The 20,460-nt window shown below is 54.6% G+C and overlaps 1 protein-coding gene across 1 annotated transcript in view; it reads left to right on the forward strand.

Moving 5' to 3' along the window:
- Positions 1-20,460, forward strand: part of LOC147097167 (low-density lipoprotein receptor-related protein 1-like) — a gene marked incomplete at its 5' end in the record, with an annotated part of 61,688 nt that overhangs the window by 14,736 nt on the left and 26,492 nt on the right. The window contains 11 exon segments of the mRNA XM_085972536.1: positions 528-650; positions 1,099-1,221; positions 2,643-2,783; positions 5,856-6,071; positions 7,320-7,442; positions 8,695-8,789; positions 8,791-8,961; positions 10,289-10,467; positions 15,164-15,270; positions 16,026-16,142; positions 18,726-18,902. Coding sequence (XP_085828662.1) covers positions 528-650; positions 1,099-1,221; positions 2,643-2,783; positions 5,856-6,071; positions 7,320-7,442; positions 8,695-8,789; positions 8,791-8,961; positions 10,289-10,467; positions 15,164-15,270; positions 16,026-16,142; positions 18,726-18,902 — 1,572 coding nt within the window.

Consider the following 20,460-nt stretch of genomic DNA (forward strand, 5'->3'; position numbering starts at 1 on the left):
GGGCGAGGGTCACAGTGGGCGGGGGCGAAGGTTGCGGGGGTGAGGGATACGCTGGGCGGGCGGGGGCGAGGGTCGCGGGGACGAGGGACACGCTGGGCGGGCGGGGGCGAGGGTCACTGGGCGGGGCCGAAGGTCGCGGGGACGAGGGACACGCTGGGCGGGGCGGGGGCGAGGGTCACAGTGGGCGGGGGCGAGGGACAGGCTGGGCGGGGGCGAGGGTCACAGTGGGCGGGGGCGAAGGTCGCGGGGACGAGGGACACGCTGGGCGGGCGGGGGTGAGGGTCACAGTGGGCGGGGGCGAAGGTCGCGGGGACGAGGGACACGCTGGGCGGGCGGGGGCGAGGGTCACAGTGGGCGGGGGCGAAGGTCGCGGGGGCGAGGATCACAGTGGGCGGGGGGCGAAGGTCGCGGGGACGAGGGACACGCTGGGCGGGCGGGGGCGAGGGATTCAAGCTTCTAGTTCCCACTTGTTGACTTTTTCAGGCGGATCTGCCTTTAACGCCGGTCGCTGTTTTCTCTTTCCCCAGTGGTCCGGACGTGCCCCCTAGACGAGTTCCAGTGCAACAACACGCTCTGCAAACCCTTGGCCTGGAAGTGCGATGGCGAGGACGACTGCGGGGACAACTCGGATGAAAATCAGGAGGAGTGCCGTAAGTCCGCCAGCTGTCAACCTGCGCCATGGACTGCCCGCTGATTCTGACCGCCGCGCATCCCCCGATTCCCATCGCTCCACCATTGGCGGCTGTGCCTTCAGCTGCCTGGGCCCCGAGCCCTGGAATTCCCTCCCTAAACCCCTCTCCTCCTTTAAGACGCTCCTTAAAGCCGTACCTCTTTGACCAACCTTGTGGCCCCCCTCTCCAAATAGCTCCTTATGTGGCTCGGTGTCGAATATGTGTCGGATTTACGTTCCTTTGGGACTTTTTACTGCATTAAAGGCGAGATGTTGTTGGGACCGTATCCCAGTTGCCGCCTTCTGGAACAATCTCCTTGCTTGTCAGATACTTGTGAAACACTTGTGCCTCACGGCAGTGTTATCCGTTGTTGGTGACCACGAGCGTAAACTCTAAGTGAACGGTTTCTTCCTCTCTCTCCCTACAGTGAAGTTCCAGTGCCCGCCGAACCGACCGTTCCGATGCAAGAATAACCGGGTGTGCCTGTGGATCGGTCGGAGGTGCGACGGTTTCGACAACTGCGGGGACCACACTGACGAGGACGATTGCGGTAAGGTCCTTTTTTACTTGGGCGTGCGTGCAACTGTGTCGCGAGGGAGGGCTTCTCGAAGACTGTGTAGACCTCTGCCGTTCGGTGGCTTTTAATACGCAACAGAGGCAGAACGGATAACGCAATAAGTTTGTGGTTGAAACACTGTTCTCCTTGGAGCGGAGGAGGTCGAGGGGGAGATTAACTAGAATGGTACCCGGGGATGAGGGACTTCAGTGAGGTGGAGAAGCTGGGGTTGTTCTCCTTAGAGCAGAGAAGGTTAAGGGGGAGATTGACCAGAATGGTACCAGGGGATGAGGGACTTTAGTTATGTGGAGAGACTGGAGAAGCTGGGGTTGTTCTCCTTGGAGCGGAGGAGGTCGAGGGGGAGATTAACTAGAATGGTACCCGGGGATGAGGGACTTCAGTGAGGTGGAGTGACTGTAGAAGCTGGGGTTGTTCTCCTTAGAGCAGAGAAGATTAAGGAGGAGATTGACCAGAATGGTTCCAGGGGATGAGGGACTTTAGTTATGTGGAAATATCAGGGCATCGGAGAATTTCTACCCAAAATTCACAAAAATATGCCCGGAATTCAGAAATTTGAATGACGACCAAAAACTCACATACCTACTAGGGGAAGAGAGAAATTGTGTAACCTTAGCGGCACACTATGTTACAGCTTGCCATAAACAGAGGGACAACCACTAAATATAAGAAGAGTATATACAAATTATATGAATGTATATTTATACACTCTCAGGGATATATCTGTTTATACACTGTATGGATAGATCTGTATTTATGTGTTCAACCATGAATGTTTTTCGATGCTTTGGCAACATAAGATGTACCTTGTCATGCCAATAAAGCGATTTGAATTGAATTGACTGGAGAAGCTGGGGTTCTCCTTGGAGCAGAGAAGGTTAAGGGGAGATTTAATAGAGGCGTTCAAAATTGCGAGTGGTTTTGATAGAGCAGAGAGGGAGAAACTGTTTCTACGGGCAGGAGGGTCGGTAACCAGAGGACACAGATTGAAGATAATCGGCAAAAGAACCAGAGGGGGAGATGAGGAGAATGTTTTTTACGCAGCGAGTTGTTGTGATCTGGAACGCGCTGCCTGAAAGGGCGGTGGGAGCAGATTCAATAGTAACTTTCAAAAGGGGAATTGGATAAACACTTGAAGGGGAGAAATTCACAGGGCTACGGGGGAAAGAGCAGGGGGGAGTGGGACTAATTGGAGAGCTCGTTCAAAGAGCCGGCACAGGCACGATGGGCCGAATGGCCTCCTCCTGCGCTGAGAGATTCTAAACGCTTTTCATTGGGTGTGATGGGAGCATTCGAAATGCACCAGAGCGAGTGAGTGAGTGGGTGGGATGGGAGGATATAAGAGAGCTCAAGATGGAGCAAAACAAAAAACCCATTTTTTTGTATCTTGACTGCAGAGAAACCCACCGAGAAACCCAAGGCCTGTGAGAAGGACGAGTTCACCTGCTCGAATGGCAAATGCATCAGTCAGAGGCTGCTGTGCAACAACTGGGAGGACTGCGGCGACGGAGCGTCAGATGAGCAGGAGTGCTCTAAGAGTAAGTTGAACTTGGGGTGTAGATGGCCGAGCGCGGCGCGTTTCCCCTTACGAGCAGCGGGGGGGGGATTGGAAGGAGCGCGACGTAGCAAGTGGACCCGAGATGAGCTGAATCGGGAGTATGTTAAACTTGTATAGAACCTTGGTTGGACCACACTGGGAGCACTGTGCACAGTTCTGGTCTCCATATACCTTGGTTAGACCACACTTGGAGCACTGTGCACAGTTCTGGTCTCCATATACCTTGGTTAGACCACACTTGGAGCACTGTGCACAGTTCTGGTCTCCGTATACCTTGGTTAGACCACACTTGGAGCACCGTGCACAGTTCTGCTCTCCATATACCTTGGTTGGACCACACTTGGAGCACCGTGCACAGTTCTGGTCTCCATATACCTTGGTTGGACCACACTGGGAGCACCGTGCACAGTTTTAGTCTCCATATACCTTGGTTCGACCACACTTGGAGCACTGTGCACAGTTCTGGTCTCCGTATACCTTGGTTAGACCACACTTGGAGCACCGTGCACAGTTCTGGTCTCCGTATAACTTGGTTAGACCACACTTGGAGCACTGTGCACAGTTCTGGTCTCCGTATACCTTGGTTAGACCACACTGGGAGCACTGTGCACAGTTCTGGTCTCCATTTACCTTGGTTAGACCACACTTGGAGCACTGTGCACAGTTCTGGTCTCCATTTACCTTGGTTAGACCACACTTGGAGCACTGTGCACAGTTCTGGTCTCCATATACCTTGGTTAGACCACACTGGGAGCACTGTGCACAGTTCTGGTCTCCGTATACCTTGGTTAGACCACACTGGGCCGTATACCTTGGTTAGACCACACTTGGAGCACTGTGCACAGTTCTGGTCTCCATATACCTTGGTTAGACCACACTGGGAGCACTGTGCACAGTTCTGGTTTCCATATACCTTGGTTAGACCACACTTGGAGCACCGTGCACAGTTCTGGTCTCCATATACCTTGGTTAGACCACACTTGGAGCACTGTGCACAGTTCTGGTCTCCATATACCTTGGTTAGACCACACTTGGAGCACCGTGCACAGTTCTGGTCTCCGTATACCTTGGTTAGACCACACTGGGAGCACTGTGCACAGTTCTGGTTTCCATATACCTTGGTTAGACCACACTTGGAGCACCGTGCACAGTTCTGGTCTCCATATACCTTGGTTAGACCGCACTTGGAGCACTGTGCACAGTTCTGGTCTCCATATACCTTGGTTAGACCATACTTGGAGCACTGTGCACAGTTCTGGTCTCCATATACCTTGGTTAGACCACACTTGGAGCACCGTGCACAGTTCTGGTCTCCATATACCTTGGTTAGACCACACTTGGAGCACCGTGCACAGTTCTGGTCTCCATATACCTTGGTTAGACCACACTTGGAGCACTGTGCACAGTTCTGGTCTCCATATACCTTGGTTAGACCACACTGGGAGCACTGTGCACAGTTCTGGTCTCCATATACCTTGGTTAGACCACACTTGGAGCACTGTGCACAGTTCTGGTCTCCATATACCTTGGTTAGACCACACTTGGAGCACTGTGCACAGTTCTGGTCTCCATATTATAAAAAGGATATAGAGGCACTGGAGAAGGTGCTATAAAGATTGACAAGGATGACACCATAACTGAGAGGTTTATAACTATCAGGAAAGATTGAACAGGCTGGGGGCTCTTTTCTCTTGAAAAGAGAAGGCTGAGGGGGGACCTGATAGAGGTCTTTAATATTATGAAGGGGGTTCGATCGGGTAGACGTAGAGAAGATGTTTCCACTTGTGGGGGAGACCAGAACTAGGGGCCGTCAATATAAGATAGTCACTAATAAATCCAATGGGGAATTCAGGAGAAACTTCTTTACCCAGAGAGTGGTGAGAATGTGGAACTCGCTACCACAGGGAGTGGTGGAGGTGAATAGTACAGATGTATTTAAGGGGGAAGCTGGATAAACACACGAGGGAGAAAGGAATAGAAGGATATGGTGATAGGGTGAGATGGAGTAGAGGTGGTAGGAGGCTCGTGTGGAGCATTAACACTGGCACGGACCAGTTGGGCCGAATGGCCTGTTTCTGTGCTGTAAATACGATGCAGGTACAGGAGGCATAATCTTAAAATTAGAGCCAGGCCGTGCAGGGGTGATGTCAGGAAGCAGTTCTTCACACAAAGGGTGGTGGAAATCTGGAACTCTCCCAGAAATAGAGGTGTTTAATAGAGATGTTCAAAATTATGAGGGGTGTGGATAGGGGGAAACTGTTTCCACTGGCAGGCGGGCTATGGGGAAAGAGCAGGGGTGAGTGGGACTAATTGGTAACACGTGGCTTCAGCCCCACTCCAGAGACTTGGGCACGTAATCCAGGCCGACACTCCAGTGCAGTACTGAGGGAGCGCCTCACTGTGGGAGGGGCAGTACTGAGGGAGGGGCAATACTGAGGGAGCGCCGCACTGTCGGAGGGGCAGTACTGAGGGAGCGCCGCACTGTCGGAGGGGCAGTGCTGAGGGAGCTCATCACTGTGGGAGGGGCAGTACTGGGGGAACTCCGCACTGTCGGAGGGGCAGTACTGAGGGAGCGCCGCACTGTCGGAGGGGCAGTACTGAGGGAGCGCCGCACTGTCGGAGGGGCAGTGCTGAGGGAGCTCATCACTGTGGGAGGGGCAGTACTGGGGGAGCTCCGCACTGTCGGAGGGGCAGTACTGAGGGAGCGCCGCACTGTCGGAGGCGCCGCCTTTCAGATGCGACATTAAACTGAGGCTACGTCTGCCCTCACAAGGCCACTATTTCGAAGAAGAGCAGGGGAGGTGAATTCTCCTCGCTGTCCCGGGGCCAATATTTTTTCCACAAACAAAATCACTTCAAAAAAATAAAACATTATCCGGTCATTGCTGTTTGTGGGAGCTTGCTGTGCTCGTTTGGCCGCCGCGTTTCCTACATTACAACCGTGACCACACTTAAAAAAAAAAGTACTTCATTGGCTGAGAAGCGCTTTGGACGTCCTGAGGTGGTGAAGGGGGCCGGAGAAATGCATGTTTGTTCTTTCTTTACTCTACAGATCCACAGTGTAAAGTCAATAAGGGTCTTTGTGGAGATGATGCGAGTGCAAGGAGAACAAGAGGACTTCGTACTGTGTGTGCAGACACGGGTTCCAGTACAACAACATCCGAAGACAATGTGAAGGTACGCCGTGCCCACGTATGTTCAAGAAGGGCGGGAGGGAGGATGGTGGAGCTTGCTGAAGTGCTGGCGTTACATTTCAAAACTTGGGATTGTAAACTCAGCCGAGAATCGGTGTTGAGCGCTGCAAGTTCAGCCCTGGTTAACCACACCCTCCTTCTTGGCGTGCCTGAGCTGTGGCAGAAGGTTGTGAGTTCGAGCCCCCCGCCTCCCCTTGCTCAGCACACTCGAGCGCAAAACTCAGGACCACACACACACGACGCCAGTGCTGAGGGAGCGCCGCACTGTCGGAGGGGCAGTGCTGAGGGAGCGCCGCACTGTCGGAGGGGCGGTACTGAGGGAGCGCCACACTGTCGGAGGGGCAGTACTGAGGGAGCACCGCACTGTCGGAGGGGCGGTACTGAGGGAGCGCCGCACTGTCGGAGGGGCGGTACTGAGGGAGCGCCGCCCTGTCGGAGGGGCAGTACTGAGGGAGCACCGCACTGTCGGAGGGGCAGTACTGAGGGAGAGCCACACTGTCGGAGGGGCAGTACTGAGGGAGCGTCGGAGGGGAGGTGCTGAGAGCGCCGCACTGTCGAAGGGGCGGTATTGAGGGGGCACTGCACTGTTGGAGGTGCCGTCTTTCGGATGAGACGTTAAACTGAGGCCCCGTCTGCCCTCTCGGGTGGACGTAAAAGATCCCACGGCCGCTATTTTGGAAAAGAGCAGGGGGGAGTTCTCCCCGGTGCCTTGGGGCCAATATTTATCCCTCAATCAACATCACTTAAAAAGAAACAGCTTATCTGGTCGTTGTTTGTGGGAGCTTGCTGTGTCCAAGTTGGCTGCCACGTTTCCTACAACAATGACTACTCCTTGAAAAGTACTTCATTGGTTGTAAAACACTTTGGGACAAAGAGTCACGATCAGGTGAAGATGGGGCAGATTGGGTATAATTGAACAAGTGCACGTGTAAATAAATTCAGTGCCCCTGTTTTTATGTCCGAACATTCTGTCCACTTTTTCTAATGGAAACTGCTTCCATCAGCTTCTTGCGCTGTAATTATAGCATTCCCCCTGGTGGTGGCGCTGCAGAGCTCCCCGCCTGGTGGCTGGCGGATGTAATTACAGCGTGACTGTTTACATAGTCAGATTTGCATTATAGATCGTGACGTGGGAGTTTATAAGGTCAGGAGTTGGGCACAGATGTAAGATTTATTACTGTTCCATAGATAGTTAAAAGCCTCCACCATCTACAGCCGAAATATAATCTTCACTCCTTGTTTGGTCTGTTTTATAGAAAATTAATTACATTGAAGCCTGTTTTTAATGGTGTCTTAATTTTTATTTTTTCTCTTCTCTCCAGATAACAATGAATGCTTGCAGTTTGGTGTCTGCTCCCAGTACTGTAATAACACAAAGGGTTCGTACATGTGCACCTGTTCAAAGAACTACCTCAAAGGTCGCAACCACACGTGCAAGGCAGAAGGTAAGGCTTCCACTTGCCAGCGAGCTTTCCTAGAATGATACAGCACAGAAGGAGGCCATTTTTTTGCCCAATTACCTTAAATCTGTGTCCTCTGGCTAGCAACCCTTCTGCCACGGATAACAGTTTCTCTTATTTACTCAATCGAAATCCTTCATGATTTTTGAACACCTCCTGTTAAATGTTCCATTACCGCACTGTCGGAGGGGTAGTACTGAGGGAGCGCCGCACTGTCGGAGGGGTAGTACTGAGGGAGCGCCGCACTGTCGGAGGGTCGGTACTGAGGGAGCACCGCACTGTCGGAGGGGCAGTACTGAGGGAGCGCCGCACTGTCGGAGGGGGTAGTACTGAGAGAGCGCCGCACTGTCGGAGGGGTAGTACTGAGGGAGCGCCGCACTGTCGGAGGGTCGGTACTGAGGGAGCACCGCACTGTCGGAGGGGTAGTACTGAGGGAGCGCCGCACTGTCGGAGGGGTAGTACTGAGAGAGCGCCGCACTGTCGGAGGGGTAGTACTGAGGGAGCGCCGCACTGTCGGAGGGTCGGTACTGAGGGAGCACCGCACTGTCGGAGGGGCAGTACTGAGGGAGCGCCGCACTGTCGGAGGGGTAGTACTGAGGGAGCGCCGCACTGTCGGAGGGTCGGTACTGAGGGAGCGCCGCACTGTCGGAGGGTCGGTACTGAGGGAGCACCGCACTGTCGGAGGGTCGGTACTGAGGGAGCGCCGCACTGTCAGAGGGGTAGTTCGGAGGGGCGGTACTGAGGGAGCGCCGCACTGTCGGAGGGGCAGTACTGAGGGAGCGCCGCACTGTCGGAGGGGCAGTACTGAGGGAGCGCCGCACTGTCGGAGGGTCGGTACTGAGGGAGCACCGCACTGTCGGAGGGGCAGTACTGAGGGAGTGCCGCACTGTCGGAGGGTCGGTACTGAGGGAGCGCCGCACTGTCAGAGGGGTAGTTCGGAGGGGCGGTACTGAGGGAGCGCCGCACTGTCGGAGGGGCAGTACTGAGGGAGCGCCGCACTGTCGGAGGGTCGGTACTGAGGGAGCGCCGCACTGTCGGAGGGGCAGTACTGAGGGAGTGCCGCACCATCGGAGGTGCTGTCTTTCGGATGAACCTTTAAACCGAGGCCCCCGTCTGCTCTGGATGTACAAGACCCCATGAAACTTTAGAGGGGCGATTAATGAAGTCTCTTCAGTTAACCTTTTGGTGTGGGATCGAACCCTCCAGTTAATTCTTCTCCTCCTCCCTCTCCCCACAGGGTCCGAGCAGCAAGTTCTCTACATAGCCGACGACAATGAAATCCGCAGCCTGTACCCATTCAACCCCAACTCTGCCTACGAACAGGCCTTCCAGGGGGGACGAAACCGTGAGGATCGATGCCATGGACGCCCACGTCAAGGGCAACATCATATTCTGGACCAACTGGCACACCGGCAAGATCTCGTACCGGGATCTCTCTGCCTCCTCCTCCCCCTCCTCCAACCGCAACAAGCGACAGGTCAACACGGGGGTGGTTGACCTCAATGTGAGTGCGCTGTGTTCCCCCCCCCCCATCTCTCCGCTGGGGGAGGTGGGGTGCGCGTTTGGTTGCTGGGGGAGGGGATCTTCATTTGAATATCTCAGCATCGTGTTCAAATCCTTCAACGGCCTTCTCGCTCCTCTCTCCCCCTTCCCTCTCTCTCCCCCCTTCCCCCTCTCTCCCCCCTTCCCTCTCTCTCCCCCCTTCCCTCTCTCTCCCCCCTTCCCTCTCTCTCCCCCCTTCCCTCTCTCTCCCCCCCTTCCCTCTCTCTCCCCCCTTCCCTCTCTCTCCCCCCTTCCCTCTCTCTCTCTCCCTTCCCCCTCTCTCTCTCTCTCCCTTCCCTCTCTCTCTCTCCCCCCTTCCCTCTCTCTCTCTCTCCCCCCTTCCCTCTCTCTCTCTCCCCCCTTCCCTCTCTCTCTCTCTCTCCCCCTTCCCTCTCTCTCTCCCCCTTCCCTCTCTCTCTCCCCCCTTCCCTCTCTCTCTATTCCCCCTTCCCTCTCTCTCTCCCCCCCTTCCCCCTCTCTCCCCCCTTCCCCCTCTCTCTCCCCCCTTCCCCCTCTCTCTCCCCCCTTCCCCCTCTCTCTCCCCCCTTTCCCCTCTCTCTCCCCCCTTTCCCCTCTCTCTCCCCCCTTTCCCCTCTCTCTCCCCCCTTCCCCCTCTCTCTGCCCCCTTTCCCCTCTCTCTCCCCCTTTCCCCTCTCTCTCCCCCCTTTCCCCTCTCTCTCCCCCCTTTCCCCTCTCTCTCCCCCCTTTCCCCTCTCTCTCCCCCCTTTCCCCTCTCTCTCCCCCCTTTCCCCTCTCTCTCCCCCTTCCCTCTCTCTCCCCCCTTCCCTCTCTCTCCCCTTCCCTCTCTCTCCCCCTTCCCTCTCTCTCCCCCTTCCCTCTCTCTCCCCCTTCCCTCTCTCTCCCCCTTCCCTCTCTCTCTTCCCCCCCTTCCCTCTCTCTCTTCCCCCCCTTCCCTCTCTCTCTCCCCCCCTTCCCTCTCTCTCTCCCCCCTTCCCTCTCTCTCTCCCCCCTTCCCTCTCTCTCTCCCCCCTTCCCTCTCTCTCTCTCCCCCCTTCCCTCTCTCTCTCTCTCTCTCTCTCTCCCCCCTTCCCCCCCCCTCTCTCTCTCTCTCTCTCTCCCCCCTTCCCTCTCTCCCCCCTTCCCTCCCTCTCTCTCTTTCTCTCTCTCTCTCTCTCTCTCTCTCTCTCTCTCCCCCTTCCCTCTCTCTCCTTCCCTCCCTCCCTCCCTCTCCTCCCTCCCTCTCTCTCTCTCTCTCTCTCTCTCTCTCTCCTGCGATCTGGGGAATTTCAGTGCCTTGAGGACTGTTGTATTTCTCATTCCTCCTCCAGATCCCAGGCCTGAAGATGCCTCGGGGTATCGCGGTGGACTGGGTTGCCGAGAACCTCTACTGGACTGACTCCGGGCGGGATGTCATTGAAGTAGCTCAGATCCACGGTGAAAACCGCAAGACCCTAATATCTGGCATGATCGACGAGCCCCACGCAGTGGTGGTGGACCCTCTCCGAGGGTGAGTGAAAGTTCTCTATCCGCCCCTGAAGGTGCCGGCTCCACACTCTCTGTGACAGCTGATTCTGTCGCTCAAGTGGGGCGGGGGGGTGGGGGGTGGTGATCTGTACTCACGTTGCAGCTACGCGCGAGCTGACCGAAGTACTCCTGAAATCCCGCACGCTCTCTTCCCATAATTAAGTCGTGCTTCGGCTCTACAAAGCCCACACCTGGAGCACTGTGAGCAGTTCTGGGCACCGCACCTTCGGAAGGATATATCGGCCTTGGAGGGAGTGCAGCGTAGGTTTACCAGAATGATACCCGGACTCCAAGGGGTTAAGTTACGAGGAGAGATTACACAAACTAGGGTTGTATTCCCTGGAAGTTAGAAGGTTAAGGGGTGACCTGATCGAAGTTTTCAAGATATTAAGGGGAGCTGATGCGGTAGAGAGAGAGAAACTATTCCTGCTGGTTGGGGAGTCTCGGACTAGGGGACATAGTCTAGAAATTAGAGCCAGACCTTTCAGGAGTGAGGTTAGGAAACACTTCGACACACAAAGGGTGGTAGAAGTTTGGAACTCTCCTCCGCAAACGGCAATTGATGCTGGGGGGGTCAATTGTTAATTTTAAAGCTGAGATTGATAGATTTTTGTTAACCAAAAGGTATTGAGGGATACAGGACAAAGGCGGGTATATGGAGTTAGGTCACAGATCAGCCATGATCTCATTGAATGGGGGAACAGGCTCGAGGGGGGCTGAATGGCCTCCTCCTGTTCCTAATGTAACAGGCTCGAGGGGGCTGAATGGCCTCCAATGTGAATCCTGTGTTCCCGAAGTATCCTGCTTGGCCTATTAATATGTGGCCGGCAAAGTTGCCTGTTCATGATTGATTTTTTTTTTAATGGTTTGCAAAATCCAACATGGCCACCTTGTTGACTTTTTTCTGCGAATTCGATTGGCCCATTTTAACCATGTGACCGGCTAGCGTAGAAAGGCCAGCAACGGTTTCTTGGCTTTCTACTTCCCGACAGTCAATAAATGTCTTTAACCGTAGAGGTGAAGGCTGCAGGGAGCTCTGAGTACAGCATCCAAAATAATGGTTGTGCCCCATTATGTTGCTTCCCTCAGTTTTGCATCGAGTCTGCAGCACAGGAACAGGCCATTCGGCCCAACGTGTCCGTGCCGGTGTTTGTGCTCCACACGAGCCTCCTCCCACCCCTACTCCATCTCACCCTATCACTATATCCTTCTATTCCTTTCTCCCTCGTGTGTTTATCCAGCTTCCCCCTTAAATACATCTATACTATTCGCCTCCGCCACTCCCTGTGGTAGCGAGTTCCACATTCTCACCACTCTCTGGGTAAAGAAGTTTCTCCTGAATTCCTCATTGGATTTATTAGTGACTATCTTATATTGATGGCCCCTAGTTCTGCTCTCCCCCACAAGTGGAAACATCTTCTCTACCTCTACCCTATCGAACCCCTTCATAATTTTGAAGATATCTATCAGGTCGCCCCCTCTGGTATCGTGCTTGTAAATCTTTTTTGCACCTTCTCCGGTGCCTCTATATCCTTTCTGTTAGATGGAGACCAAAACTGTGCACAGTGCTCCAAGTGTGGTCTAACCAAGGTATATGGAGACCAGAACTGTGCACAGTGCTCCAAGTGTGGTCTAACCAAGGTATACGGAGACCAGAACTGTGCACAGTGCTCCAAGTGTGGTCTAACCAAGGTATATGGAGACCAGAACTGTGCACAGTGCTCCAGGTGTGGTCTAACCAAGGTATACGGAGACCAGAACTATGCGCAGTGCTCCAAGTGTGGTCTAACCAAGGTATACGGAGACCAGAACTATGCACAGTGCTCCAAGTGCGGTCTATCCAAGGTGCCATTCAAGTTTAACATAACTTCACAGAATCACAGAAACCCCACAGTGCAGATAGAGGCCATTTCGGCCCATCGAGCCTGCACCGACACATATCCCACCCGATCCCCGCAACCCCTACACCAACACATATCCCACCCTATCCCCGTAACCCCACGTATTTAATCCCCCTAACACTAAGGGTCAATTTATCATAGCCAATAAACCTAACTCGCACATCTTTGGACTGTGGGAGGAAACCGGAGCACCCGGAGGAAACCCACGCAAACACGAGGAGAATGTGCAAACTCCCCAAATTCAGTACCCTGTCCCTGCCTTCTCCCAATATCCCTTGATCCCTTTAGCCTTAAGAAATATATCCAACTCCTTCTTGAATATATTTAATGAATTGGCCTCAACCGTCTTCTGTGGTAGAGAATTCCACAGGTTCACCACTCTCTGGGTGAAGAAATTCCTCCTCATCTCAGTCCTAAATGGCTTACCCCTTATCCTTAGACTGTGACCCCTGGTTCTGGACTCCCCCGCCATCGAGAACATCCTTCCTGCATCTCGTCTGTCTAATCCTGTAATAACTTCTCTGCTTTTTAATTCTCTTCCTCTAGAATTTGTTTTGCTTATTTTTATGGCCCTGTTAACCTGCATCGCTACTTTTAATGATTTGTTTATCTCTACGCATAGATCCTTTTGCTTCACTACTCCATTGAGATTCTTACTTTCCAAGAAGTGGCCTCTTTACTCTTCCTGTCAAAACGTCATTCGTTTGGTTCAGGACATAAGAAATAGGCGCAGGAGTCGGCCATTCGGCCCCTTCGAGCCTGCTCCGCCATTCAATAAGATCATGGCTGATCATCGACCTCAACTCCACTTTCCCGCCCGATCTCCATATCCCTCGATTCCCCGAGAGTCCAAAAATCTATCGCTCTCTGTCTTGAATATACTCAACGACTGTGAGCCTCCACAGCCCTCTGGGGCAGAGAATTCCAAAGATTCACCGCCCTCTGAGTGAAGAAATTCACAGAATCACAGAACCCCCACAGTGCAGATAGAGGCCATTTCGGCCCATCGAGCCTGCACCGACACATATCCCACCCGATCCCCGTAACCCCTACACCAACACATATCCCACCCTATCCCCGTAACCCCACGTATTTAATCCCCCTAACACTAAGGGTCAATTTATCATAGCCAATCAACCTAACCCGCACATCTTTGGACTGTGGGAGGAAACCGGAGCACCCGGAGGAAACCCACACAAACACGGGGAGAATGTGCAAACTCCACACAGACAGTCACCCGAGGCCGGATTCGAACCCGGGTCCCTGGCGCTGTGAGGCAACAGTGCTAACCACTATGCCACCGTGCTGCCCTCATCTCAGTCCTAAATGGCCGACCCCTTATCCTGAGACTGTGACCCCTGGTTCGAGACTCTCCAGCCAGGGGGGGGGGAAACAGCCTCTCAGTATTTCAATTCACCGCCCCATTCCCACTCGGACTTCCCCATCTTCGGCCTCTTGCATTGGTCCACTGAAACCCAGCGTAAACTCGAGGAACAGCACCTCATCTTCCGATTAGGCACTTTACAGCCTTCAGGACTCTATCGAGTTCAACAATTTCACATCATAACCTCGGCCCCTATTTTTTGGTTTATGACTTTTCCTTTTTCCTCTCTCTCCCACATGGCAGCTGTCTCCCACGCTGCCAGCGCATTTCACACTTCATCTCGCGCCATTGTCTGTTTCTTTACCTGTCCTATTACCATCTCGTCTCACCTTGAGTATCTCTTAATGTCTCTTCTTTCATCCCCTCCCCCATTTCCCAGCCCCCCTAACTGCCTTTTGTTTCATTTCCTGACTTTTCTCTCAGTTCTGACGAAGGGTTTCGACCCGAAACGTTGACTCTATTTTTCGCTCCACGGATGTTGCCTGGCCTGCTGAGTTTTTCCAGCATTTTCTGCTGTTATTCTCTCAGTATCTACCCTGTCAAGCCCTCTAAGGATTTTATGTGTTTCAATGAGATCACCTCTCATTCTTCTAAACTCCAAAGAGTATAAACCCATTCTACACAATCTCTCCTTCAAGGCCCTCCTGCCTCAAGCACTTCCTTCCTGTGGTAGGCCGAAGCCTTGTTGCCATGGTGTCGAGGCTTTCAGCCCATCACAAGGATCTTAAGAGATAAATATCAGTGTGAGTTTTTTTTAGTATTTTGGACTACAGCTGCACTGGCAGGTTCCCACTGGGGTTAACCCCACGCTGGGGTACAGTCTCACTCGTGTTGGCCCCTTGTTGGGTTAATGTTCCACTCAGCCTTGAATACACTCAACGACTGAGTCTCCACAGCCCTCTGGGGGAGAGAATTCCAAAGATTCACCGCCCTCTGAGTGAAGAAATTCCTCCTCACCTCAGTCCTGAATGGCCGACCCCTTATCCTGAGACTGTGACCCCTGGTTCTAGACTCTCCAGCCAGGGGGGAAACAGCCTCTCAGCATCTACCCGGTCAATCCCCCTCAGAATCTTGTATGTTTCAATGAGATCACCTCTCATTCTTCTAAACTCCAGAGAGTATCGGCCCATTCTACACAATCTCTCCTCATAGGACAGCCCTCTCCTCCCAGGAATCAATCTGGTGAACCTTCGTTGCACCGCCTCCAAGGCAAGTACATCCTTCCTTAGATAAGGAGACCAAAACTGTGCACAGTACTCCAGTTGTGGTCTCACCAAAGCCCTGTACAATTGCAGTAAGACATCCTCACTCTTATACCCCTATCCCTTTGTGATAAAAGCCAACCTGCCACTTGCTTTCCAAATTGCTTATACAGTGTTTTTTGTCATCTACAGGACAATGTATTGGTCTGATTGGGGCAATCATCCAAAGATTGAGAAGGCATCCATGGATGGGACTCTCAGAAGGACATTGGTGGAAAACAATCTTCAATGGCCGACAGGTAGACCAATAAACAGCAATTTAATAATCAACTCATGATGCTTAACGTGCCTTTTTTTGATTGCGAACAGCAATGGGGATTCATGTCTCACTCTCGCCTCCCGAGTCAGAGGGTCGTGGATTCGAGCCGCATAATTTAGGCCGACACTCCCGGTGCCAGTACTGAGGGAGCGCCGCACTGTCGGAGGGGCAGTACTGAGGGAGCGCCGCACTGTCGGAGGGGCAGTACTGAGGGAGCGCCGCACTGTCGGGCGGGGCGGTACTGAGAGCGCGCAGCACTGTCGGAGGGGCAGTACTGAGGGAGTGCCGCACTGTCAGAAATGCCATCTTAAAATTGAGATGTTAAACCAAAGGCCCAGTCTGCCCCCTCAAGTGGACGTAAAAGATCCCACGGCCACTATTTTGAAGAAGAGCAGGGGGGAAGTTCTCCCCGGTGTACTGGGGCCAACATTTATTCCTGAACCAACATCACTAAAACCGATGATCTGGTCATTTATCACATTGCTGTTTGTGGGAGCTTACTGTGCGCAAATTAGCTGCCGCGTTTCCTACATTACAACAGTGACCACACTTCAAAAAAAAGTACTTCATTGGCTGTGAAGCACTTTGGGACGTCCTGAGGTGGGGAAAGGCGCTGGAGAAATGGGAGTTCTTTCTACTATTGGGGCAGTAATGACTGGGACTGAAAGATGGTTTATATGTTTATAGAGCGAAACGGTGTGGCCTTAATTAATCTCTCTCTGGTTTTTAATTCAGGTCTGGCAGTTGATTACTTCAATCAGCGTTTATACTGGGCGGATGCTAAACTTTCAGTCATCGGGAGTGTGCGTCTCGACGGTAATGATCCGGTGGTGGCTATTGATAGCAAGCAAGGTACCGTGCTCTTAAATACATCTCTCCCCCGCTCTGTCTCTCTTCCCCCGCTCTCTCTCTCTCTCTCTCTCTCGCTCTGTCTCTCTCTCCCCCGCTCTGTGTCTCTCTCTCTCGCGCTCTCTCTCTCTCCCCCGCTCTGTCTCTCTCTCCCCCGCTCTGTCTCTCTCTCCCCCGCTCTGTCTCTCTCTCCCCCGCTCTGTCTCTCTCTCCCCCGCTCTGTCTCTCTCTCTCCCCCGCTCTGTCTCTCTCTCCCCCGCTCTGTCTCTCTCTCCCCCGCTCTGTCTCTCTCTCCCCCGCTCTGTCTCTCTCTCCCCCGCTCTGTCTCTCTCTCCCCCGCTCTGTCTCTCTCTCCCCCGCTCTGTCTCTCTCTCCCCCGCTCGGTCTCTCTCTCCCCCGCTCGGTCTCTCTCTCCCCCGCTCGGTCTCTCTCTTCCCCCGCTCGGTCTCTCTCTCTCTCTCTCCCCCCCGCTCTCTCTGGCTCTCGCTCTCTCTGGCTCTCGCTCTCTCTGGCTCTCGCTCGCTCTGGCTCTCGCTCGCTCTGGCTCTCGCTCGCTCTGGCTCTCGCTCGCTCTGGCTCTCGCTCTCTCTGGCTCTCGCTCTCTCTGGCTCTCGCTCTCTCTGGCTCTCGCTCTCTCTGGCTCTCGCTCTCTCTGGCTCTCGCTCTCTCTGGCGCTCGCTCTGGCTCTCGCTGGCTCTGGCTCTCGCTCTGTCTCTCTCTCTCTCCCCCGCTCTGTCTCTCTCTCTCTCCCCCGCTCTGTCTCTCTCTCTCTCCCCCGCTCTGTCTCTCTCTCTCTCCCCCGCTCTGTCTCTCTCTCTCTCCCCCGCTCTGTCTCTCTCTCTCTCTCCCCCGCTCTGTCTCTCTCTCTCTCCCCCTCTCTGTCTCTCGCTCTCTCTGTCTCTCGCTCTCTCTGTCTCTCGCTCTCTCTGTCTCTCGCTCTCTCTGGCTCTCGCTCTCTCTGGCTCTCGCTCTCTCTGGCTCTCGCTCTCTCTGGCTCTGGCTCTCTCTCTGGCTCTCGCTCTCTCTGGCTCTCGCTCTCTCTGGCTCTCGCTCTCTCTGGCTCTCGCTCTCTCTGGCTCTCGCTCTCTCTGGCTCTCGCTCTCTCTGGCTCTCGCTCTCTCTGGCTCTCGCTCTCTCTGGCTCTCGCTCTCTCTCTGGCTCTCGCTCTCTCTCTGGCTCTCGCTCTCTCTCTGGCTCTCGCTCTCTCTCTGGCTCTCGCTCTCTCTCTGGCTCTCGCTCTCTCTCTGGCTCTCGCTCTCTCTGGCTCTCGCTCTCTCTGGCTCTCGCTCTCTCTGGCTCTCGCTCTCTCTGGCTCTCGCTCTCTCTCTGGCTCTGGCTCTCGCTCTCTCTCTGGCTCTCGCTCTCTCTGGCTCTCGCGCTCTCTGGCTCTCGCGCTCTCTGGCTCTCGCTCTCTCTGGCTCTCGCTCTCTCTCTGGCTCTGGCTCTCGCTCTCTCTCTGGCTCTCGCTCTCTCTGGCTCTCGCGCTCTCTGGCTCTCGCGCTCTCTGGCTCTCGCGCTCTCTGGCTCTCGCGCTCTCTGGCTCTCGCGCTCTCTGGCTCTCGCGCTCTCTGGCTCTCGCGCTCTCTGGCTCTCGCGCTCTCTGGCTCTCGCGCTCTCTGGCTCTCGCGCTCTCTGGCTCTCGCGCTCTCTGGCTCTCGCGCTCTCTGGCTCTCGCGCTCTCTGGCTCTCTCGCTCTCTCTCGCTCTCTCTCTCCCCTGCTCTGTCTGTCTCTCTCTCTCTCTCTCTCTCTCTCTCTCTCTCAATTCAAATTCAAATTCAAATTCAAATCGCTTTATTGGCATGACAAGGTACATCTTATGTTGCCAAAGCATCGAAAAACATTTATGGTTGAACACACAAATACAGATCTATCCATACAGTGTATAAACAGATATATCCCTGAGTGTATAAATATACATTCATATAATTTGTATATACTCTTTTCTTATATTTAGTGGTTGTCCCTCTGTTTATGGCAAGCTGTAACATAGTGTGCCGCTAAGGTTACACAATTTCTCTCTTCCCCTAGTAGGTATGGGAGTTTTTGGTCGTCATTCAAATTTCTGAATTCTGGGCATATTTTTGTGAATTTTGGGTAGAAATTCTCCCTTATGCCCTGATATTTTCTACAAGCTGTGAGGAAGTGCATCTCTGTCTCCACCACTCCCTGACACACTCTCACTCTCTCTCTCACTCTCTCTCTCACTCTCTCTCTCTCTCTCTCTCTCTCTCTCTCTCTCTCCCCCGCTCTGTCTCTCTCTCTCTCTCCCCCGCTCTGTCTCTCTCTCCCCCGCTCTGTCTCTCTCTCTCTCCCCCGCTCTGTCTCTCTCTCTCTCCCCCGCTCTGTCTCTCTCTCTCTCCCCCGCTCTGTCTCTGTCTCTCTCTCCCCCTCCCTCTCTCTCTCTCTCTCTCTCTCTCTCTCTCTCTCTCTCTCACGCTCTGTGTCTTGCTTTTGCACTTTCCCTCCCGTTCTCTCCCCCCATCCCCCGCCTGCTCCAGAAAACGGTTATGCATCAGTAATAAGATTACGTATTTTGAATCCTAAATAACTTGACTCATCTTGCTTTCTCCCTCTCCTGTTCCCAGGACTCAGTCACCCGTTCAGCATTGATATCTTTGAGGATTATATCTACGGGGTGACCTACATTAACAATCATATATTCAAAGTGCACAAGTTCGGACACGACCAGGTCCAGACCCTGACATCTGGGCTCAACCATGCCACAGACGTCGTGCTGTTCCACCAGTTCAAGCAACAGGACGGTGAGTGCCTTTACCTGGTAATGGAAGTGCCTCGGGAGAGCCGCTGCCCCCTTGCCTGCATCGGTGCCGCGCGCAGTTCAGTTTCCCCGCCCCGCCCAGTGCGGATCTAACTGGGTCCTGGCTCGAGACTGGCCCAACCTCGTCTCCCAACCCAGCAGACAACCCCACCGGTTGTGGGAGAAGGGGGCGAAGGTGGGGGTTGAGGGACGTGGGGAGGAGGTGGGGTTGAGGGACGTGGGGAGAAGGTGGGGTTGAGGGACGTGGGGAGAAGGTGGGGTTGAGGGACGTGGGGAGAAGGTGGGGTTGAGGGAGGTGCGGAGAAGGTGGGGTTGAGGGTGGTGGGGAGAAGGTGGGGTTGAGGGACGTGGGGAGAAGGTGGGGTTGAGGGACGTGGGGAGAAGGTGGGGTTGAGGGAGGTGCGGAGAAGGTGGGGTTGAGGGAGGTGGGGAGAAGGTGGGGTTGAGGGACGTGGGGAGAAGGTGGAGTTGAGGGAGGTGCGGAGAAGGTGGGGTTGAGGGAGGTGGGGAGAAGGTGGGGTTGAGGGACGTGGGGAGAAGGTGGGGTTGAGGGACGTGGGGAGAAGGTGGGGTTGAGGGACGTGGGGAGAAGGTGGGGTTGAGGGACGTGGGGAGAAGGTGGGGTTGAGGGAGGTGGGGAGAAGGTGGGGTTGAGGGAGGTGGGGAGAAGGTGGGGTTGAGGGAGGTGGGGAGAAGGTGGGGTTGAGGGAGGTGGGGAGAAGGTGGGGTTGAGGGATGTGGGGAGAAGGTGGGGTTGAGGGAGGTGGGGAGAAGGTGGGGTTGAGGGACGTGGGGAGAAGGTGGGGTTGAGGGACGTGGGGAGAAGGTGGGGTTGAGGGAGGTGGGGAGAAGGTGGGGTTGAGGGAGGTGGGGAGAAGGTGGGGTTGAGGGAGGTGGGGAGAAGGTGGGGTTGAGGGACGTGGGGAGAAGGTGAGGATTGAGGGACGTGGGGAGAAGGTGGGGTTGAGGGACGTGGGGAGAAGGTGGGGTTGAGGGAGGTGCGGAGAAGGTGGGGTTGAGGGAGGTGGGGAGAAGGTGGGGTTGAGGGACGTGGGGAGAAGGTGGGGTTGAGGGACGTGGGGAGAAGGTGGGGTTGAGGGAGGTGCGGAGAAGGTGGGGTTGAGGGAGGTGGGGAGAAGGTGGGGTTGAGGGACGTGGGGAGAAGGTGGAGTTGAGGGAGGTGCGGAGAAGGTGGGGTTGAGGGAGGTGCGGAGAAGGTGGGGTTGAGGGACGTGGGGAGAAGGTGGGGTTGAGGGACGTGGGGAGAAGGTGGGGTTGAGGGAGGTGGGGAGAAGGTGGGGTTGAGGGACGTGGGGAGAAGGTGGGGTTGAGGGAGGTGGGGAGAAGGTGGGGTTGAGGGACGTGGGGAGAAGGTGGGGTTGAGGGACGTGGGGAGAAGGTGGAGTTGAGGGAGGTGCGGAGAAGGTGGGGTTGAGGGAGGTGGGGAGAAGGTGGGGTTGAGGGAGGTGGGGAGAAGGTGGGGTTGAGGGACGTGGGGAGAAGGTGGGGTTGAGGGACGTGGGGAGGAGGTGGGGTTGAGG

This window comes from Somniosus microcephalus, chromosome 33 (assembly GCF_052327205.1).
Source record: "Somniosus microcephalus isolate GS21.2 chromosome 33, FLI_Smic_1.0, whole genome shotgun sequence".
In the NCBI taxonomy this organism is placed as follows: Eukaryota; Metazoa; Chordata; class Chondrichthyes; order Squaliformes; family Somniosidae; genus Somniosus; species Somniosus microcephalus.